Below are 20,068 nucleotides of genomic sequence, written 5' to 3'. Positions count from 1 at the left end.
TGTAATTTCTAAACGGTTCACTTGATATGGATTAAAGCTGACAGTGCACTTTAACCCCATAGCCAAAATAAGAAAATATGCTTCACTGTCCCATTAAATACGGAAGGCACTGTATCTTGGACTGGACATTAAATTACCAGAGCTCCATCCAGCCCTCATAAAAGTGCTGAAACCAAATGAACATACAGTATATTACCTCCTGACTGAGAAGCATAGAAGGAAATACAACAACTGTATGAGTTTCACAGGTATCAGTTTGCGTTTGCTGCCGCCGTTGGTGATAGGGGCCTCTTGCTTTTCAACTGTCACCAGACGGAGCACAAACACTGGGTTCAGGTAGTCATTACATTCTCCACTGCATACTACCTGCATTTAAAACTGTCAGCAGCAGGGGGCTACACCTTGAGGCCAAAGTGTGCTTCTGGAAACCTGTGGAAATATGCACTGGATTGCAGGTGTCGTCTTGTAAATGTTTGGTTTCTGGTGTTTCTGCTGGTTGAAGAGAGTTTAGACCATCTCCACTAGGGAAAGGACTACTGAGGATAAATTAGATTTACTGCTCACTGAAACCATCTCTTTTCTCAAAAAGGTTATAAAACCAGATTTGAGTAAAACAGCTCTGTAGTTTTATCTTAGTTTTCATGTGTTGGGCCAAGTTCTCTCACATACATTAAACCTAGTCCTGGACTACAATACATGTTCAATGGAGAATCTCTACTGGGGACCTCCTCCAAGTTTAAAAGAACTCAGCTGCGTTTTAAACAAGACTGTGGGAACAACTATGAAGTAAAAGGAAGAAATAAAATAAATCAAGATTAAACTCATTTGTTGATTTGTCTTTTATTCTCATTTTACAACACAAAGACAGAAATAGCATCAGAATATATAAAGCACAGTCACAGACAGAAAAATGAAACATATGACATCATAAGAACAGCCCTTAGCCATGTTATATTGGCCATATACCACACCTCCTCGGGCCTTACAACTTAATTATACCAGTCCCATTTAAATAGGGCTTCAATATACTTTGCTAACGCTTCATGTAAAGATGACATTGTTTTCTGTAGATGTGCTGGTCTATCATCATGTAAGTAAAAAAAATTAAACACTTTTCTGTCCCAGACTGCTGCTTTATCACATGTATATTGTGGATGGTAGTATTTCGTGAAAGTGTCCTTGAATGGAGACGAACTAAAGTGCTCAACATGCTAATTTCAGACTTTAGGAAAATGACACCCGAGCACATCGATAAAAAATGACCAACAATCCAGCAACATCTTTACTTTTGTAACGGTCGTCTTGTGGTGAACCATGACCAACAAAACAAAGGATTAACACAATAACTAGAGTCAGAACGTGACAACTTTCATGAGTCAAGGCCTTTGAACAAGGATAATAAACAATAAACAAATAGGTTTAGAAACCATAAATGGAGTTTTGGACAATTCCCCTTTATGTACTGATGTTCTAGGACAGAGAACATCTATTCAAAATAGTATCAGGCAGATATCACATCACAGGAGATTGATGACTCCCATGCCCAAGCACACAGCCGCAGATGTTCTGTTTGGGAGTCTAACCTCTTGCATCACGCTCACTCTGAATTATCTCTGGTTCACACTGCTGCTCATATCACCGCAGTCTATTTAAACATATATTTACATTTCAGGTATTAAGTTACAATGTTCATTAGTTATAGTAAACTGGGTGCTTTGATCCCTGAATACTGATTAGCTGAAAGCCGTGGAAAATCAGACCATATACCCCAGGTATGACCCAAAAATATTTTTACTGCTCTGACTATGTTGGTAACCAGTTTATAATAGCAATAAGGCACCTCAGGGGTTCGTGGCATATGGCCAATATATCACGGCTAAGTGCTGTATCCAAGGACCCAGCATTGCGTCGTACATAAGAACAACCCTTAGACGTGGTATATTGGCCATATACCACACCTCCTCGGGCCTTATTGCTTAATTATACCAGTCCCATTCAAATAGGGCTCAAGATTCTCACTGTACAACACATCTGTACAGGTGCTTTATCTCTTCCTCATGCTTCTTATTCAAGTCATTGATTTCCTCAGTCAGTTTTGTTTTATCATGACCATATAGAGCAATCAAAAGATCATACTCCTCTTTGTGCTTTTGTATTAGTTTCTCCTTCTCTTCTTCATGTTGATCCAATAGTTTCTGGATGTCATTTTCATATTTCTCTTTAAAGTTATTAATCTCCTCTGCATGTCTTCTGGCCTCTTGTTCATATTTATCCATCATTTCTTTTGTTTCCCTTTCATGCTCTGCCCTCATTTCCTTCCATTTATTCTCTTCTTGTTCTTTCCTGACTTTATCTTCCTTCTCCTTCCTCCTGTTTTCTTCTTCACGTTCTTGTTGAAATGTTTCCTCCAGTTTTCTTAGTCTTAGTCTCTCCTCCACTCCTCGATTTACATCCTCTTTAAATCTTCTTTCCTGTTCCTCTCCACGTTCTTTCTCCCACTGCTCTTGTTGCATTGTCATTTTGTCTGTCAACTCTCTCCTCTTTTCTTCAAAGTCTTTTTCAATTTTTTCTCTTTCTTTCTGCTCTATTTCTCTCCTCTGCTCTTCTGATTGCTTCATCTTTATTCTATCTTGTTCCCTCTCTCTTTCAAACTGCTCTCTCAATATCCTCTGTTTTTTCTCTTGTTCTACAAGAGTGTCTGCCTCCTTCTGTCTCCTCAGCCTTTCTTCTTCCTGTTGTCTGTCTCTTTCTTTCTTCAACTGTTCCTCCCATTCCTCTTTTTCTCTACGCATGACCTCTTGGAGTTCTGTTTGACCTTTCTCTGCTTCCTTTATTTTTCTTTGCCACTCTTGTCTTTCTTTCTCGTCCTTCTTTCTCCTCTCATCCTCTTCTTTCTCTCTCCTTTTAATTTCTTCCTCCTGTTCCCTTTTTAGTTTATCAAACTTCCTTTCTTGATTTTGAAGTTGTTCTTCTTTGTCTTTCTCTTCTTTTCTCAGTTTTTCCATCCTCATGTTATATTCTTCTTCCTTTTCTCTTTGGAGGTTTTTCAACTTTATTTCCTGAGTTTGTATCTCTTTTTCCATCTTCTCTTTTTCTGTGTCCCATATTTCTTTTTTCAACTTTTCATCTTTTTTCCTTTTTTTGTCCTCCAACTCTCTTTCTTCCTTCTCTGCTTTCTCCTTGTCTTCATGCTCTTTTCTTATAGCTTCTTCTCTCTCTCTCAACAGTTTTTCTCTCAGCTGTCTTTCCTCCTGAACTTTCAATCTCTCCTCTTCCAACTTTGACTTCATCTTTTCCATGTCTGTTTCATGGCTAACTTTCAGTTTCTCCATGTCAGCTTTTATCTCCATCTCTCTCTCCTTCAGTATTGCTTCCTGTTTTTGTTTAATGGCTGCCTCTGCCTCCTGGAACATCTCATTGGTGTAGAAACTGCCCTTGTTCATGGACACCATTTTGTTAATCTTCTTAAGAAGCTCAGTGACCTGTGTGCGGTTATTGTTGTTGTTGTTGTTGAAGACATGGAATCTGTCTCCACAATCTCGGATCAGTTTTTTCAGTTTGTCATGCTTGCTTTTCCCAATGTAATCTTGAATTGATTTATTTTTCAAGTCATCTCCTCTAGTAAACAGAACTAAGCAGAACATTCCTGCCCGTGGACCAAAGGTTGTCTCTATGAGGTCCAAAGTGTCCAGCTCCTCTTGAGTGATTCTCCCGATACTCAACACTATGATAAACACATGGGGTCCAGGAGCTGACAGGGAAACACATTTCACTATCTCTTGCTGAACATCTTTATTAGACAATGTTGTGTCAAAAAGACCAGGGGTGTCCACCACAGCAACTGTTCTTCCATCAACTTTGCCGACTGCCTTCTTGCAAACTGTTGTCACAGAATCAGGGCTGGATTCAGACTCAAATTCATCTCTGCCCAGGATAGTGTTTGCGGAGGCGCTCTTCCCATTTCCAGTTTTCCCAATCAGCACCACCCTTATGCACTCTGTGCTGGAACACTCCATTTCAGCACCTACAAATTAAACAAATTATAATAAATTAATGTTAATTACAGCATGAACTGATATTGAAATCAACACTGAAGGTTCATACTGTAAAGTCATTGCTTTCCCAATCAACCCCTAATATTTGTTCCTCCCTGTGTTCAACAAACTCACCTTGTGACATGTTCCTGATTCTCTCCTCTAAATCCTTGATTCTTCTGTTCTTTTCCTCCAGTTCTGATTGGTGTTTAGCCTCCATGTACATGTACAGAGTGTAGCAGGTTCTGTTCTGATCCATCATTTTGACTATTTCTGCTACAAGTTCTGTCGTCTGCTTGGCGTTCTCAATCTTCAAAGCATCAAAGATTTTATATCGCCCTCCGCATATCTTGATCAGTTGCTTTGTGTCTGCATTTTGTTCCACAAAGTCAACTGCAGTTTTATCAACTGGAATGTAATCCTGTCTAAACAGGACCATGTTAAAGGCATTGACTCGTGAGCTGAGAATCTTCTGGATGGTCTCCAACTCTCCTTTGTCTTCATCAGTGAGTGGACCCAAAGGTACGACCAGGAGGAAAGCATGGACTCCAGAGTCACAGAGAGAGACACAGTGGAAAGTCTCACGCATCACTTCCTCCTGAGTGAGATGTGTTCCATACAGAGCAGGAAGCTCGATAAGGGTGACTGGCAACCCACACACCTCTCCTTCTCTCTTCACACACACTGAGGAGGAGCTGGACTTTGGACTGGACTCTGTCTGACCCAGTATGACATTGGCTATAGAAGTCTTCCCAGCTCCTCTTCTGCCACATAGAACCATGTTCAGTCTCTGAGCCTTTGGTGTCATGGTATCATGTGTCGTCTCTTCATTGGAGGTGAGGTATCTCCATTCATTCTCCTCTACCATCTTTTCTATCTTTTCAGTTAACTCTTTGTGGTCACTTCCTTGTTTGTACATTTCATGATGCCTTCCTCCACATTCTACGATCATTGGACTCAGATGAGGATTTCCTGCAACTCCCTCGTGAGTAATGATCACCATTGAGTGCTTGATGGCCTCTTTACCAAATATACTCAGGATCAACTTGAATGTGGTTCTGTTCTTCTCCGTGAACTCCTCAGGCTTCAACACCAGCAGGACCCCATGAGGCCCAGGAGCAGAGAGGGACTTACAATTCTCCATCTCCTCCATCAGGGACTCCACAGTCAGACGTGGAGCAAAGAAGTCTGGAGTCTTTACAACAGTAACAGACTTGCCATTCACCTCCCCACTGGCTGAATCACATGGCTGTTTATAGTTGAAGAAATGAGCAGGCCTAAAAGCCTCTTTCCGTAGGATCATGTTACCAACAGTACTCTTCTTGTCGTCGCTCTTCCCCAGAAGCAGAATCCTGAGTGAAGACACTGTAAAACACATGTACAAATTCATTAATATAAGGATATGCATATAAAACATAATGTAGTTGATCTGTTTACCAAATGTTCACACTGGAGGATTGTCCCTGTTGTGAATTAACAAAGCTTTACTCCCAATGCTTGTTTTCAAAATGCTTGACAGTAGTAGTCAATAATATTGTGTGAGTTCAGTTCCAGCATTTTATTTTGCACAGTGATCCCTCACATTGTACGCCAAAGCACCATTGTTAATGGCCATCATAGAGCCCCACAGTGGAGGTGTCATAATACCCATAAAACCTAGAGATCATACAGGGAAATGGTTCCTATCGTTTTTCCACCATTCATTTTTCCAATAGGGGATTTTAGAATCACTTAAAATAAGGGCTGTGTTTCATGTAGGCTTAGGTAAGAATCTCTGGATTAACTATCTAATGTTATCTACATGTAGTAATGAATAAATTGGCAACATTTCTTTAAAAATTGACAATTCTGTGAACTGTCTTGTGCAAGTTTTAAATTGACCTGTTAGCAAAGTTGTAAGCTATGACGTTCAGGAGCTTGTAGGGATTTGTAGTTTTGCATGATGTCTACATTGATGCTAATTAGCATTTTCGAATCTGAGAGTAAATAGAGCCAAATATATTGACAAAGGGGGGGGGGGGGGGGGTCTATACAGCACATCTCTGCACTAAGCAGCACCTCAAAAATAATCTCTAAATGTTGATCCGTATTTGTCTTTGTATCCACCAGAGGGCGCAATGACCTCAAATTGATAGATACTGTTGGTTTATGAGCTGTGAACTCATACCACATTCTAATCGGTAAAAGTATTAAAACAAAACAATGACGAGCATGATACTATAAAGTACAGTAGGACCTCAGAGATACAAACACATTGGGAATGGAGGTCGACAGAATATTGAAATGGACTTAAGTGAATAATAAAACGTATATATATATTTATTTATTTTGGTCACGTCTACCTACACAGCTTTTGTACCATATTTGCCCATCAGGATAGACATTTTGAAAACAGAAACAACAATAATGAAAATGTGTCCTAATGACAAATCCTTCTGAGCCGTAGCCCTCCCTCTTAAATAACAAATAGTTGCATTATGGTGTATAATAACTACTGAATTTTACCCACATTTTTCATGTCTACCTGATGGCTTCCGTCTTTCTTGCTTAAGTGATACCAGTCCTGAAAAAAGGTTGACACTATTAATTTCAGTGACTTCCTCTTTGCAGTCAATTTAAACCAGTCATAATGAAACAGAAGTTAATTGTCAGTTGTATTCAATGTTCATCTCACAATAAGTTTTGTGCTCTCTGTATACTTACCAATTTCTCTAATTTTCTCCCATTTGTCCAATTGTGCTGATTCACCTTGTTCCGAAACATCCTTTCCAAGTTGTTCCTCAGAGGAAGATTTGAGGCTCCAATCAGTTTTACTCCTGTGGATTTCCTCTTTCCCTTGAACCATGTCACTTGAACTATCTTCAAATGGCTCACAGGTGAGATAGTCTCCTCCATTCTCCTTTACAATCTTGTCAACATCTGCCATAAGTTGAGTGCGGTCACTGAGGTGCTGCCTCCCTCTACAGGCTCTGACCATCTGATTCAGAGGGTGATCCTCATCCATGTGTCCCCTCTTGTCTTCATGAGTTGTCAGTACCATTGAGTAGTCAAAGGACCGATCACTGAGGGTGTCTAGGATTGTCTTGATTCTGTCTCCCTCTTCTTGTGTGAACTTCTCAGGCTGCAGCACCAACAGGAACATATGAGGTCCCGGGTCAGACAGAGTGACACAGCAACGCAGTTCCTCTGAGAGTTTGTCATGTGAGATGTGAGGGCCTAACAGGTCTGGAGTGTTGATCACAGCTATGTGTCTTCCCTCCACATGACCCCTGGCTCTCTCACAGCAACTTCGTACATAGTTTGGGTCAAATGCCACTGTGTCCAGGATCAAGTTCCCAACAGCACTCTTCTCAGAGCCATTCTTGCCGAGCAGCACAATCCTTAGCTCTGTAGGACTTTCAGACACTGTAACATAAACACCACCACAACCTTATTTAAAATGTCTGCTGGAAAACATTGTTGAAAATGTTGACACTAACATTTTGGTTTGCTTTTCTTTCAGAACATTATGCACCATATTTCAACAGAACAACATAAGCACAACTCTTCAATCTAGACAGAGAAAAAAAATCTCCTTGATATTTTATTGATCACTCACTCTTTGGGGGCAATAGTTCCATACTGTTGCGTCTCAGGGCCTTTGGATTTGAGACTGAAAACACATCCAATTAATTACATGAGCGATTTGAAGACAAACAGATTTTTTTTTTTGAAAAGCAATTAGGAACAATTATAACCCCAAATAGGTGCTAAGTGGCATAAAAAAGTCAAAGTCCAGGCACTCGTGAGAGTTTGAAAATTAAAAACCCACTAATGAATGGGTAAAAACGTAAAATGTATGTATGTAAAATGTATGTATGTAAAATGTATGTATGTAAAATGTATGGGCAAAAACGTAATTAAAATACATCATCAGATCACCCTGATTCCCCTTTAAGAGCACCTCTGGTTCTTGTGGAATACTTGAAGTGCTCCTGCTACTTTCTTCTGAAAACATTTTTTTGTTGAGTAGTTATGTAGGTTTTCGGTAAGCTAATTTAATGTCATATCAACGTTATTGTGAACAATTGATCAAATAATAAATAAAATATTGTGCTGATTCCAATTCAAAATCAAATTGCAACTATTTGCATCAGCTTTTTGGGTATACTCAAGATGATGTATTTTTATGTATGATATATTTTACTTTTAATGTTTCTCAAACACTAATATATTAAGTCCAGCATAAAACAATGGCTAAGATCCAACTTAATTGTATCAAATCCAGAACTGTTATTGTACATTAGATCTACTTAATCTTTCCCAATGGTTTTGCTATCCGTTCATCATGATCCATTACACCTCACAGCACAACAAACTGTTTGATACTAATATACAAATGTGCTTTTGTTTCTTCAAACATGCAACATTGTTTAAAAGTATTGTAATGTAAAAAAATATATATATTACCCACAATCCTCTGAAAACAGTTTTTACAGTTTACAATTCCCACCAAGTGGACTAACCCTATAGGCACAATGCATAGAGTGTTGGCCTTTCACGCCAGTGACCCAGGTTCACTTCCTTCCCCTCCCTGTCGTTCGCTACATTGGTGTCAGAAGTGGAATGACAGCCGTAAGTTCATCGGAGCGCACAGCCCGAACATGTGCGGGGACTGACTAGTCAAAGCACGGGGACATGCCTTCCCATTTGAAGGGGGCAGTTTCACGAGTCTTGATAAATGAGCCGCATTAAAATCCCCACATCTGTCTGACAGTTATCAGAAATGATCACAAAGCAATACTTCTTTATGATCTTCTATGTAGGATGTCAGAGTACAAAAATCGGTTAACCACCTAACTGAGGAACTAAATGTAACCTTGTGCAATACCCTAGATGCAGTTGAACCCCTAAAAACTAAAAACATTTGTCATAAGAAACTAGCTCCCTGGTATACAGAAAATACCCGAGCTCTGAAGCAAGTTTCCAGAAAATTGGAACGGAAATGGCGCCACACCAAACTGGAAGTCTTCCGACTAGCTTGGAAAGACAGTACCGTGCAGTATCGAAGAGCCCTCACTGCTGCTCGATCATCCTATTTTTCCAACTTAATTGAGGAAAATAAGAACAATCCCAAATTTATTTTTGATACTGTCGCAAAGCTAACTAAAAAGCAGCATTCCCCAAGAGAGGATGGCTTTCACTTCAGCAGTAATAAATTCATGAACTTCTTTGAGGAAAAGATCATGATCATTAGAAAGCAAATTACGGACTCCTCTTTAAATCTGTGTATTCCTCCAAAGCTCAGTTGTCCTGAGTCTGCACAACTCTGCCAGGACCTAGGATCAAGAGAGACACTCAAGTGTTTTAGTACTATATCTCTTGACATAATGATGAAAATAATCATGGCCTCTAAACCTTCAAGCTGCATACTGGACCCTATTCCAACTAAACTACTGAAAGATCTGCTTCCTGTGCTTGGCCCTCCTATGTTGAACATAATAAACGGCTCTCTATCCACCGGATGTGTACCAAACTCACTAAAAGTGGCAGTAATAAAGCCTCTCTTGAAAAAGCAAAAACCTTGACCCAGAAAATATAAAAAACTATCGGCCTATATCGAATCTTCCTTTCCTCTCAAAACATTTTGAAAAAGCTGTTGCACAGCAACTCACTGCCTTCCTGAAGACAAACAATGTATACGAAAAGCTTCATTCTGGTTTTAGACCCCATCATAGCACTGAGACTGCACTTGTGAAGGTGGTAAATGACCTTTTAATAGCGTCAGACCGAGGCTCTGCATCTGTCCTCGTGCTCCTAGACCTTAGTGCTGCTTTTGATAACATCGACCACCACATTATTTTGGAGAGATTGGAAACCCAATTTGGTCTACACGGGCAAGTTCTTGCCTGGTTTAGATCTTATCTGTCGGAAAGAAATCAGTTTGTCTCTGTGAATGGTTCGTCCTCTGACAAATCAACTGTAAATTTCGGTGTTCCTCAAGGTTCCGTTTTAGGACCACTATTGTTTTCACTATATATTTTACCTCTTGGGGATGTCATTCGAAAACATAATGTTAACTTTCACTGCTATGCGGATGACACACAGCTGTACATTTCAATTAAATATGGTGAAGCCCCAAAATTGCCCTCGCTAGAAGCCTGTGTTTCAGACATAAGGAAGTGGATGGCTGGAAACTTTCTACTTTTAAACTCAGACAAAACAGAGATGCTTGTTCTGTCCCAAGAAACAAAGAGATCTTTTGTTGAATCTGACAATTAATCTTGATGGTTGTACAGTCGTCACAAATAAAACTGTGAAGGACCTCGGCGTTACTCTGGACCCTGATCTCTCTTTTGACAAACACTGTTTCAACGACAGCTTTTTTCCGTCTACGTAACATTGCAAAAATCAGAAACTTTCTGTCCAAAAATGATGCAGAAAAATGTATCCATGCTTTTGATACTTCTAGGTTAGACTACTGCAATGCTCTACTTTCCGGCTACATTACGACTCCAGTAAATTAGATAATGATGGATCTTTAAACAGTGATTATCCAACAAAGTAAATTTAGTCACCAATTTAACTCCTAACTATCATTTTGACCCCAAGGGGTGAGATCTTGCGTGGAGCCCCAGATCGAGGGAGATTATCAGTGGTCTATGCTTATTTGTAAACAACAGCTGGTGCACGATATCTTAGGAAGTCTCAAGGTTTTGCTCGCCTTCCGAATACTGCCCCCTAGCCTTAAGAAGTTTTAACGACCATTCCACAGGTGCAATTAATTGTTTATGGTTCATTGAACAAGCATGGGAAAGTTATTTGGATTTTTATGAATTATCTTTGAAAGACAGGGTCCTGAAAAAGGTCCGTTTCTTTTTTTGTTGAGTTTACGTTATAATGTTTTATTTTTTTGCAAAAATTTCGAAATATCTGTTTTCGCTTTGTCATTACAGGGTATTGTGTGTAGATTACTGAGGATTTGTATTTATTTAATCCATTTTAGAATAAGACTAACGTAACAAAATGTGGAAAAAGTCAAGGGGTCTGAATACTTTCCGAAGGCACTGTATACAGTATATACATATATTTTCCTTTATTTTCCACTAACTCCCCTAACTGGAGTAAATGAACAAACAACAACACTAAGGCTTCTATTTCCAGCTTATACATACTATATACATTTTATGGACACAATCTATTTTACAATAGTTATATTTTGTTTGTTTTTAGTCATGTCCTTCTAATTTTTGTGTTTATGAAAATGTATAAAGTTTCCAAAACTGTTAAAATAATGTCTGTGAGTATAACAGAACTAATATGGCAGGCAAAAACTCGAGGACAATCCATCCAGAATGTTTTTTCCCCAGCTCAACAGTGATTACTATGGGTGTCAATGGGAATATAAAAGGAATACCTCCCAGATTGCAGTTCCTAGGGCTTCCACTAGATGTCAACAGCCTTTAGAAAGAGTTTCAGGCTTGTTTTTTGAAAAAATTTGCTAGAATTTGTAAGTGGTTTCCATTTTGGCTGTAGTGTTTGTAGCGCGTTCCGGTGAGTGTGCGTACTCCGTTGTTTATCTACGGTAATGACAATACTATTCTCTGTCTTAAATTGTATAATTTATTTACATTAGGGTACCTGAGGTTTGATTAGAAACGTTGTTTGACTTGTTTAGAAGAAGTTTATTGGTAACTTACGGGATTCATTTGTATGCATTTTGAACGAGGGAAACCGGTGGATTATTGAATGAAGCACGCCAGCTAAACAGACTTTTTGGGGATATAAAGAAGGACTTTATCGAACAAAACGACCACTTGTGATGTAGCTGGGACCTTTTGGATTGCCAACAGAGAACGATCTTCAAAGGTAAGTGATTTATTTTATCGCTATTTCTGACTTTCGTGACGCATCTGCCTGGTTGGAAAATGTTTTTAATGCTTTTGTGTGCTGGGCGCTGTCCTCAGATAATCGCATGGTGTGCTTTCGCCGTAAAGCCTTTTTGAAATCTGACAAAGGGGCTGGATTAACAAGAAGTTAAGATTTTTACTGATGTATAACACTTGTATTTTCATGAATGTTTAACTTCTTATGGCTGCAGGGGCAGTATTGAGTAGCTTGGATAAAAGGTGCCCATTTCAAACGGCCTCGTACTCAATTCTTGCTCGTACAATATGCATAGTATTATTACTATTGGATAGAAAACACTCTCAAGTTTCTAAAACCGTTTGAATTATATCTGTGAGTAAAACAGAACTCATTTTGCAGCAAACTTCCTGACAGGAAGTGGAAAATCTGAAATCGATGCTCTGTCCCAGGGCATCCCTATTCATTTGCTTGATATGTATTAGTATACATGCACTTCATACGCCTTCCACTAGATGTCAATAGGCAGTGAGAGAAGAAATGGAGTGTATAGCTTGATCTGAGGTCGAATAAGAGCTCTTGGCATGACGTGACACCAATTTCCTGTCTTCAGGAAGGCGAGAGAAAGGACCCTGGATTGCCTTCTGAAAAGCTGTCGTTATAGACAGCTACTATCTCCGGCTTTGATTTTATTTGATAAATGTGACAATATCATCGTAAAGTATGTTTTTTTTATTTTTTTTTATTATTTTTTTTATCCCATTTCCTCCCCAATTTTCGTGGTATCCAATCGCTAGTAATTACTATCTTGTCTCATCGCTACAACTCCCATACGGGCTCGGGAGAGACGAAGGTCGAAAGCCATGCGTCCTCCGAAGCACAACCCAACCAAGCCGCACTGCTTCTTAACACAGCGCGCCTCCAACCCGGAAGCCAGCCGCACCAATGTGTCGGAGGAAACACCGTGTACCTGGCCCCCTTGGTTAGCGCGCACTGCGCCCGGCCCGCCACAGGAGTCGCTGGAGCGCGATGAGACAAGGATATCCCTACCGGCCAAACCCTCCCTAACCCGGACGACGCTATGCCAATTGTGCGTCGCCCCACGGACCTCCCGGTCGCGGCCGGCTGCGACAGAGCCTGGGCGCGAACTCAGAGACTCTGGTGGCGCAGCTAGCACTGCGATGCAGTGCCCTAGACCACTGCGCCACCCGGGAGGCGTAAAGTATGTTTTTTCAATATAGTTTTATCATATTATTGAAATTTTTTCGGGAGGTTAGACGTTATCCTTTCTCTGCGTTTGTTGACGATGGACAGCTTCGCGCCACTTGGCTAGTTTGCTTGCTAATTCAAGAGGGAAAAAGGCCATTCTAAATCCAAACAACGATTGTTCTGGACAAAGGACCCCTTGTACAACATTCTGATGGAAGATCATCAAAAGTAGGACCCATTTATGATGTTATTTCATATATCTGTCGAACATGTTTACTATTAGTTTGCACCCAGATTTTGTGCGCTCTCTTGCCATAACGTAATCTGTATGTCGTACTGAAGTTATTTTTAGAATTCTAACACGGCGATTGCATTAAGAACTAGTGTATCTATCATTTCCTATACAACATGTATTTTTTAGTAAAGTTTATGAATAGTTATTTGGTCAGAATAGGTGAGTGTCCGTACATTCTGGGAAAAAGATGCTACGTTAGCACAATGTATAACCACCGATTTCAGCTCTAAATATGCACATTTTCGAATAAACCATATATGTATTGTGTAATATGATGTTATAGGACTGTCATCTGATGAAGTTTATGAAGGTTAGTGAAAAAATGTATATCTTTTGCTGGTTTATTCGACATCACTAACGTTGCGTTGAATGAATGGGGTTGTGTGGTAGGCTATTGTAGTAAGCTAATATAATGCTATATTGTGTTTTCGCTGTAAAACACTTAAAAAATCAGAAATATTGGCTGGATTCACAAGATGTTTGTCTTTCATTTGCTGTACACCATGTATTTTTCAGAAATGTTTTATGATGAGTATTTAGGTATTTCACGTTGGTGTCTGTAATTACTCTGGCTGCTTCGGTGCTATTTGTGACGGTAGCTGTGATGGTAGCTGCAATGTAAAACTGATTTATACCTCAAATATGCACATTTTTCGAACAAAACATAGATTTATTGTATAACATGTTATAAGACTGTCATCTGATGAAGTTGTTTCCTGGTTAGTTTGGTTGGTTCTTGGTTAGTTTGGTTGGTTTTGTGCAAGCTACCTGTGCTGTGAAAAATGTCTGTGCTTTTTTGTATTTGGTGGTGAGCTAACATAAATATACGTGGTGTTTTCGCTGTAAAACATTTTAAAAATCGGACATGTTGGCTGGATTCACAAGATGTTTATCTTTCATTTGCTGTATTGGACTAGTTAATGTGTGAAAGTTAAATATTTCAAAAAAATATCTTTTGAATTTCGCGCCCTGCACTTGAGCTGGCTGTTGTCATAAGTGTACCGACATCGGCCTGCAGCCATAAAAGGTTAATATTCCGAATTTTGTATTTTTGAAATTCGCGCTCTGCAATTTCACCGGATGTTGTCGAGGCCGGGCGCTAGCATCACGCCTAGCCCAAAGAGGATAAACCAGCCTTTAGTCTTGACATCTTTGGTTATTTAGTACACTACCGTACTCACTCTGTTTAGCACATGGCCTCACATGTGAATCCTTAAATAGATGGGTGGGGCTAAGGCTTACAAGGGTGTGAATGATGCAGGTATAGACAAAGATGAGCGCTACAGTAGGTGTACCAAAACATTCAAGGGCCATTTTCTCAAAAGTGGGGTTACAAGTTTATCAACTTTCAAAGCAGAATTACTTTCCCATTGTTCCTCAACTGTAGTGTATGATATACCATTTTCTAGCTCTGAGTCTCTAAAAAAAAACATTTTACATTTTGCTATATAAGACCAAACCGAGCCAGTCGGTCACATATGTGTTGATATATCTCAGATACTTGTGATGTCAGACAACACCGTACCACAGAGAGTCACTAAAAAAACACTTCAGCAAAAATAAATCCGATCTGACCGTTCAGACCGTTTTTACCTGATTTCAAAACATCTATGAATGTGATACAAATCTTATTTGAGCACATGCTTTTGGGCTTTTATTAATACCTAGGGGAAAAGGTTGAATTTGTATCACATTCATAGATGTTTTGAATTCAGGTAAAAAAATATTTGGGTCACTTCAAACTGATAGTCTGAGCAAGGCAAAAGTTAACAAAGCCCTTGCTAAACTGGTTAGACAGCTAGTGTAATGACTGGATGCATATCTATGTCGCATACAGAAGAATCTCTGCCAAGCTGATGAAATGGCATACATTCTCTCTTTATTTTTACAAATGTAACACCGGGAAAAACCAATGAACACAAACCGAACGTAAAGCTAGTCGTGCCTACACACAATAAACAAAAGACAAGATCCCACAAAACCCAAAAGGAAACTGACAACTTATATCTGATTCCCAATCAGAGACAACGATAGACAGCTGCCTCCGATTGGGATTCAAACACACCAACATAGAAACAGAAAACCTAGAATGCCCACTCTAGTCACACCCTGACCTAACCAAAATAGAGAATAAAAACCTCTCTACGGCCAGGGCGTGACAACCTGGCAATGTTGAAAACACAAAAATGCTACAGTCGTTTTAGTAAACAAATTATAAATAAATAGCTAGCTACATTACGACTCCAGTAAATTAGATAATGATGGATCTTTAAACAGTGATTATCCAACAAAGTAAATGTAGTCACCAATTTAACTCCTAACTATGTTGCAAATGTAAAGTGCAAGTCATACCTATTGATCATTATCGCATGTGGATACTCAGAGATATTAAAATATGTATATTTCTATGAGTAAATAGGCAGGTGCATCATAATTCTGGTATTAGGTAATGGCCTATAGATTGTGTTTTTATTTTTATGGTTCATCAACTGACGTCAAATTCCATTGTTGCTTAATAGAATGTTGAAAGTCATTTTCAAACCTAAATATATTTTTTTAGGTGTTACATTTTTATAAATATAAAGTGGAAAACAATAATATGGTGCCTGCCTGGTGAAGGCCTTCTCCAGAACCCCTTGTTTCAGATATTTCCTGTAAATGCATTTTCCAAAGATAGAGCACTGAAGCATAGAGATTGAGGATGGCCATACTGGAAGAAGAGCAGTTACCCAAGATGATCCCCCAAAATATATATATTTGCCTGTTTGGCATATTGAGTTAGACATGTAGGCCAACATTATGAATGATACATTACAAGCAATGATGAACATCAAACCAACAGATATATTTTTTAGGTTTTACTGCTCTTACCTTCGTCTGTGGATGATGCAGCGTCCGCCATTTCATTATTAAAATGTCTGTACTGGGCCAGATAAATGAAAGTGAAAGTTGCAGTAAAACCTGTTCCCACCTGTTAAAGGGAGTTGTGGAGAGACTGAAATCTACATGTTGAATTTGTTTGCAAACCACTAACTTGAGCATTTGTAATCAGAATAACAATAAGACTGAATGTTCTTCACCTGGCATACTTTAACTTGCATGCCCAAGTCATTTCAGTGAATTAAACCCAGCTCATTTAGCCATTAACAAGTCATCTCAGTGAATTAAACCCAGCTCATTTAGCCATTAACAAGTCATCTCAGTGAATTAAACCCAGCTCATTTAGCCATTAACAAGTCATCTCAGTGAATTAAACCCAGCTCATTTAGCCATTAACAAGTCATTTCAGTGAATTAAACCCAGCTCATTTAGCCATTAACAAGTCATCTCAGTGAATTAAACCCAGCCAATTTAGCCATTAACAAGTCATTTCAGTGAATTAAACCCAGCTCATTTAGCCATTAACAAGTCATCTCATTGAATTAAACCCAGCTTTTGGCAGACATTGTTAAACAAACAAAAAATGTAATTGTAAAACTCAAATAGTTTTTGAATTATAATTCAAATAAATGTTATATTCAATTGATATTGGGCATATACTGTACACATCTCCAATCCCACATCAAAGTAATTAGCTAAATTACTTGGTTTGATGTTACTCTGAAGTGATTTGAGTTGGTCAGGTAGATCAAGCTTGGCAAAACATAACTGTAAAGACAGAATACCAAAATGTCTCCATGTATATCTAGACAGTAAACTCACCTTCACAATGAAAAGCTTCCTCCACAAGGTGGCACCAGTAACCAGAGAAACCTGGGTGGTGTGCTTAAAGTTTGGAGTGCCAAAATAACTGTTTCTTGCATAAAAGGGGATACCTCTTGTATAATAAACAATACCTTTCTGTGGCTTTATCTGGAAAACAACTATGTTTTTAAATCTTTTTTTAAAATGGTGTCATTTACATTTTGGAGTAAAATGTTGTGACTATTGACTCCCAAAGAATGCTTACATTTCCTCAGACACCAACCAGTTTAGTCATCTACCAAATTCAATATTTTTTGGTGCCTGCATTTTGTCAAATCTGAGAAAAAGTTGAATGAACAATATTTCCTTTTGAGGAACTGAGATAAAATACTATGAATAGAGCAGAGAATATTTGGAATCAATTTCACTCTTCTGTGAAGACTAAATGTTCAGATTTACATTATTACGATATTATTATGCTAAGTTTCTAGCAGCATCTCACAATGAAAAACATTTGTAATTAATCATCATGGTTGTTGTATTTTGTAGTAATTATTGTCTGGTATTGAATTGTCTTCTTAAATACAGTCGAATGGGAAATGCTTGAAGCTGGAAATACAGCTATCTGGCAGGGTGTGTTACCACATAGGAATTCCACTGCCAGAGAAGTAGAACAGGGAGGGAAACTCCAGAGGTCATTCCTTTGTGACCTCACACCAGAGACAGAGCAATAGAGATAATGTTGCTTCCTCTCTGCTGTAATGTCAAGTTGGAATGTGTCCCATTGATCATTCAGTGTGTTTTTCCTTTTTTGAGATGACTGAAATTGAGTTATGCCCCAAACAAGATGGGGCCTAGTTTTGCTAGAGCTGTAACTATAACCAGTGTGTGTGTGTGTGTGTGTATTTGTGCAGGTGTGCGTCCATGTACACCATATAAAGAGGAGATATGACCACAGTGACACACAGTTGGCAGTCAATACTTCTGATTAGCCCTACACCATGATTTGGAGATAGTAGCCATAGTTATATATGAAAGAGCCAGGGGAGGTTGTTACACACAGGGGCTCTGTTAATGAGAATAGGAGAGAGAGGAGGAAGTAGAGAAGAAGTCATGTGGTTGAAGAAGAGTTGTGAGTTAGGCTGTGGGTTGTAGAAGAGTTGTGAGTTAGGCCGTGGGTTGTAGAAGAGTTGTGAGTTAGGCCGTGGGTTGTAGAAGAGTTGTGAGTTAGGCTGTGGGTTGTAGAAGAGTTGTGAGTTAGGCTGTGGGTTGTAGAAGAGTTGTGAGTTAGGCCGTGGGTAGTAGAAGAGTTGTGAGTTAGGCCGTGGGTTGTAGAAGAGTTGTGAGTTAGGCCGTGGGTAGTAGAAGAATTGTGAGTTAGGCCGTGGGTTGTAGAAGAGTTGTGAGTTAGGCCGTGGGTTGACAAAAAATGTCTAAAACCTGTTTTTGCTTTGTCATTTTGGGTTATTGTGTGTAGATTGATGAGGATTTTTAGAATAAGGCTGTAGCGTAACAAAATGTAGAAAAAGTCAAGGGTTCTGAATACTTTCCAACAGCAAGCCCAAGGCCTAGGTGGTGATGCCCGCGCCCATCAAGATCGCCACAGTCGGAATGTGCAACCCTTATATCGACCCCTACTGCCTCTTCCCCATGGCCCCTAAGATGGCTGCCCCAAAGCCTCCTCTGACTCCAGCCCCGGCTCCGGTCAAAGCTGCCCCAGTGCCTGTCCTGACCCCCTTCCTGCCGTACCCTCTGAAGACCTCTACAGGGTTCTACTACGCCCCAGTCCTGGAACCCTTCCTCACCGCTGAGCAGGAGACGGAGCTGCTACGTATCTGTAACCCTGACGACACCGAGTGTCTGCAGTACCACCTGCGTGCCGCAGGTGCCGCCTACGGCTACAGGCCCGCTACTGGACCCGCCCCGTCCTATGCTGCCCTGGGCAGCGATCCCACCAAGGACCGCTACTGCCGGCCCCAGCTGGTGAAGAAGGCCCCCTCCGGCTTCTTCCACCTGTACCCCACCTGCGACCCGGCCACGAATCTAAGACCACCGCCGTACCCCAGTGCCAAAAAAACACACGTCACACAAATGTCAACTAGACGCTAGATTGCTAGAACTGGAAGAAAGTGAGACAAGGTAATGTTTTACACACACACTCTCATGGTCCTCCCAAGGTGCTGAAATATTTCCCATGGTCCAATACTGCTAAAGCAGGACGGCTAGTGTCTTATCAACAGGAAGTTCCAGACCTGCAATAGTTAATCAGATTTGCTCAATTACAGTGCCTGAAGGTATATAATTTTACTGGCTGTGATATATTGGCTGTGATATCCTGACTGTGGGAAACCCAACATTAGTCCCTCTAGGTTTTATGGTCCCGTGAAAGTTGTGCATTTAATACTACGTTTGTCTGTCGGAAAACATGTCTGTATTGTGTTTGTAGAATAGGGGTAGCTAATATACTTGAAGACGGTCTAATCTAAGTTTGTGTCAGTATGTTGGTATGTTTTCTGTGGTTGTACATTGTCCATTTCCAGTGTTTTGTGAACATAGTCTCTCCTGAGTGTATTTAATGTTGTTTTCATAGCTTTTCTAAAACCTCAAACCCTCTGGTTAGTTTTTTAAATTTTAGATCCAAATAAAAAAGTTTTGAAACAAGCTCCCATTTTCTTATGGAAACATTCATTAATACCCTAACTACACAACAACATAACCGATATATCACAGGGGTTCTGATAATGTGTGAAAACACAGTAAAAAGCCATTGCTGTCTGAAATGTATGTCATATTAGCAAACATGTTCAACATTTTAGAGGTAAGAATACTCAGTGCTGGTCATCTCCTGAATCCAGCAGTGGAATCCAGGGGTGTGGTAAGGCTATTGTAGATGTATTCAGGACGTCAGAATGAGTATCAGTATCATGACAGGTCTTCTCTATGACGGAAAGCTGACTGAAACATCATATAAAGACTCAGATATAGAAGACATAAGATGTAT

At 39.7% G+C, this 20,068-nt stretch overlaps 1 protein-coding gene across 1 annotated transcript; it reads right to left on the bottom strand.

The window, feature by feature from the left end:
* Positions 1 to 821: 821 nt before the first annotated feature.
* On the bottom strand, positions 822 to 16,348 carry LOC139560264 (uncharacterized). Its single transcript, XM_071376880.1, has 6 exons — positions 16,255 to 16,348; positions 7,633 to 7,686; positions 6,738 to 7,439; positions 6,544 to 6,597; positions 4,170 to 5,399; positions 822 to 4,024 (listed from the first exon to the last, which is right to left on the bottom strand). The coding sequence occupies exons 1-6, from the start codon at positions 16,283 to 16,285 to the stop codon at positions 2,016 to 2,018; spliced, it is 4,080 nt and encodes a 1,359-aa protein (XP_071232981.1). The 5' UTR covers positions 16,286 to 16,348; the 3' UTR covers positions 822 to 2,015.
* Between the last annotated feature and the right edge of the window lie 3,720 nt (positions 16,349 to 20,068).

This window comes from Salvelinus alpinus, chromosome 30, assembly GCF_045679555.1.
Source record: "Salvelinus alpinus chromosome 30, SLU_Salpinus.1, whole genome shotgun sequence".
NCBI lineage: Eukaryota > Metazoa > Chordata > Actinopteri > Salmoniformes > Salmonidae > Salvelinus > Salvelinus alpinus.
Note: the sequence above shows the minus strand (reverse complement) of the source record. Positions and strands in the feature narration are given on the sequence as shown.

Bases quoted from the DNA above. Each gene is read 5' to 3' on its own strand.
- LOC139560264 (XM_071376880.1), bottom strand. From the start codon at position 16,285: ATGGCGGACGCTGCATCATCCACAGACGAAG. The intron at 5,400-6,543 runs GTGGGTAAAATT...TGTGTTTTACAG, and splicing joins ATCAGGTAGACATGAAAAAT to TGTCTTCACTCAGGATTCTG. The intron at 4,025-4,169 runs GTGAGTTTGTTG...TTTAATTTGTAG, and splicing joins AATCAGGAACATGTCACAAG to GTGCTGAAATGGAGTGTTCC.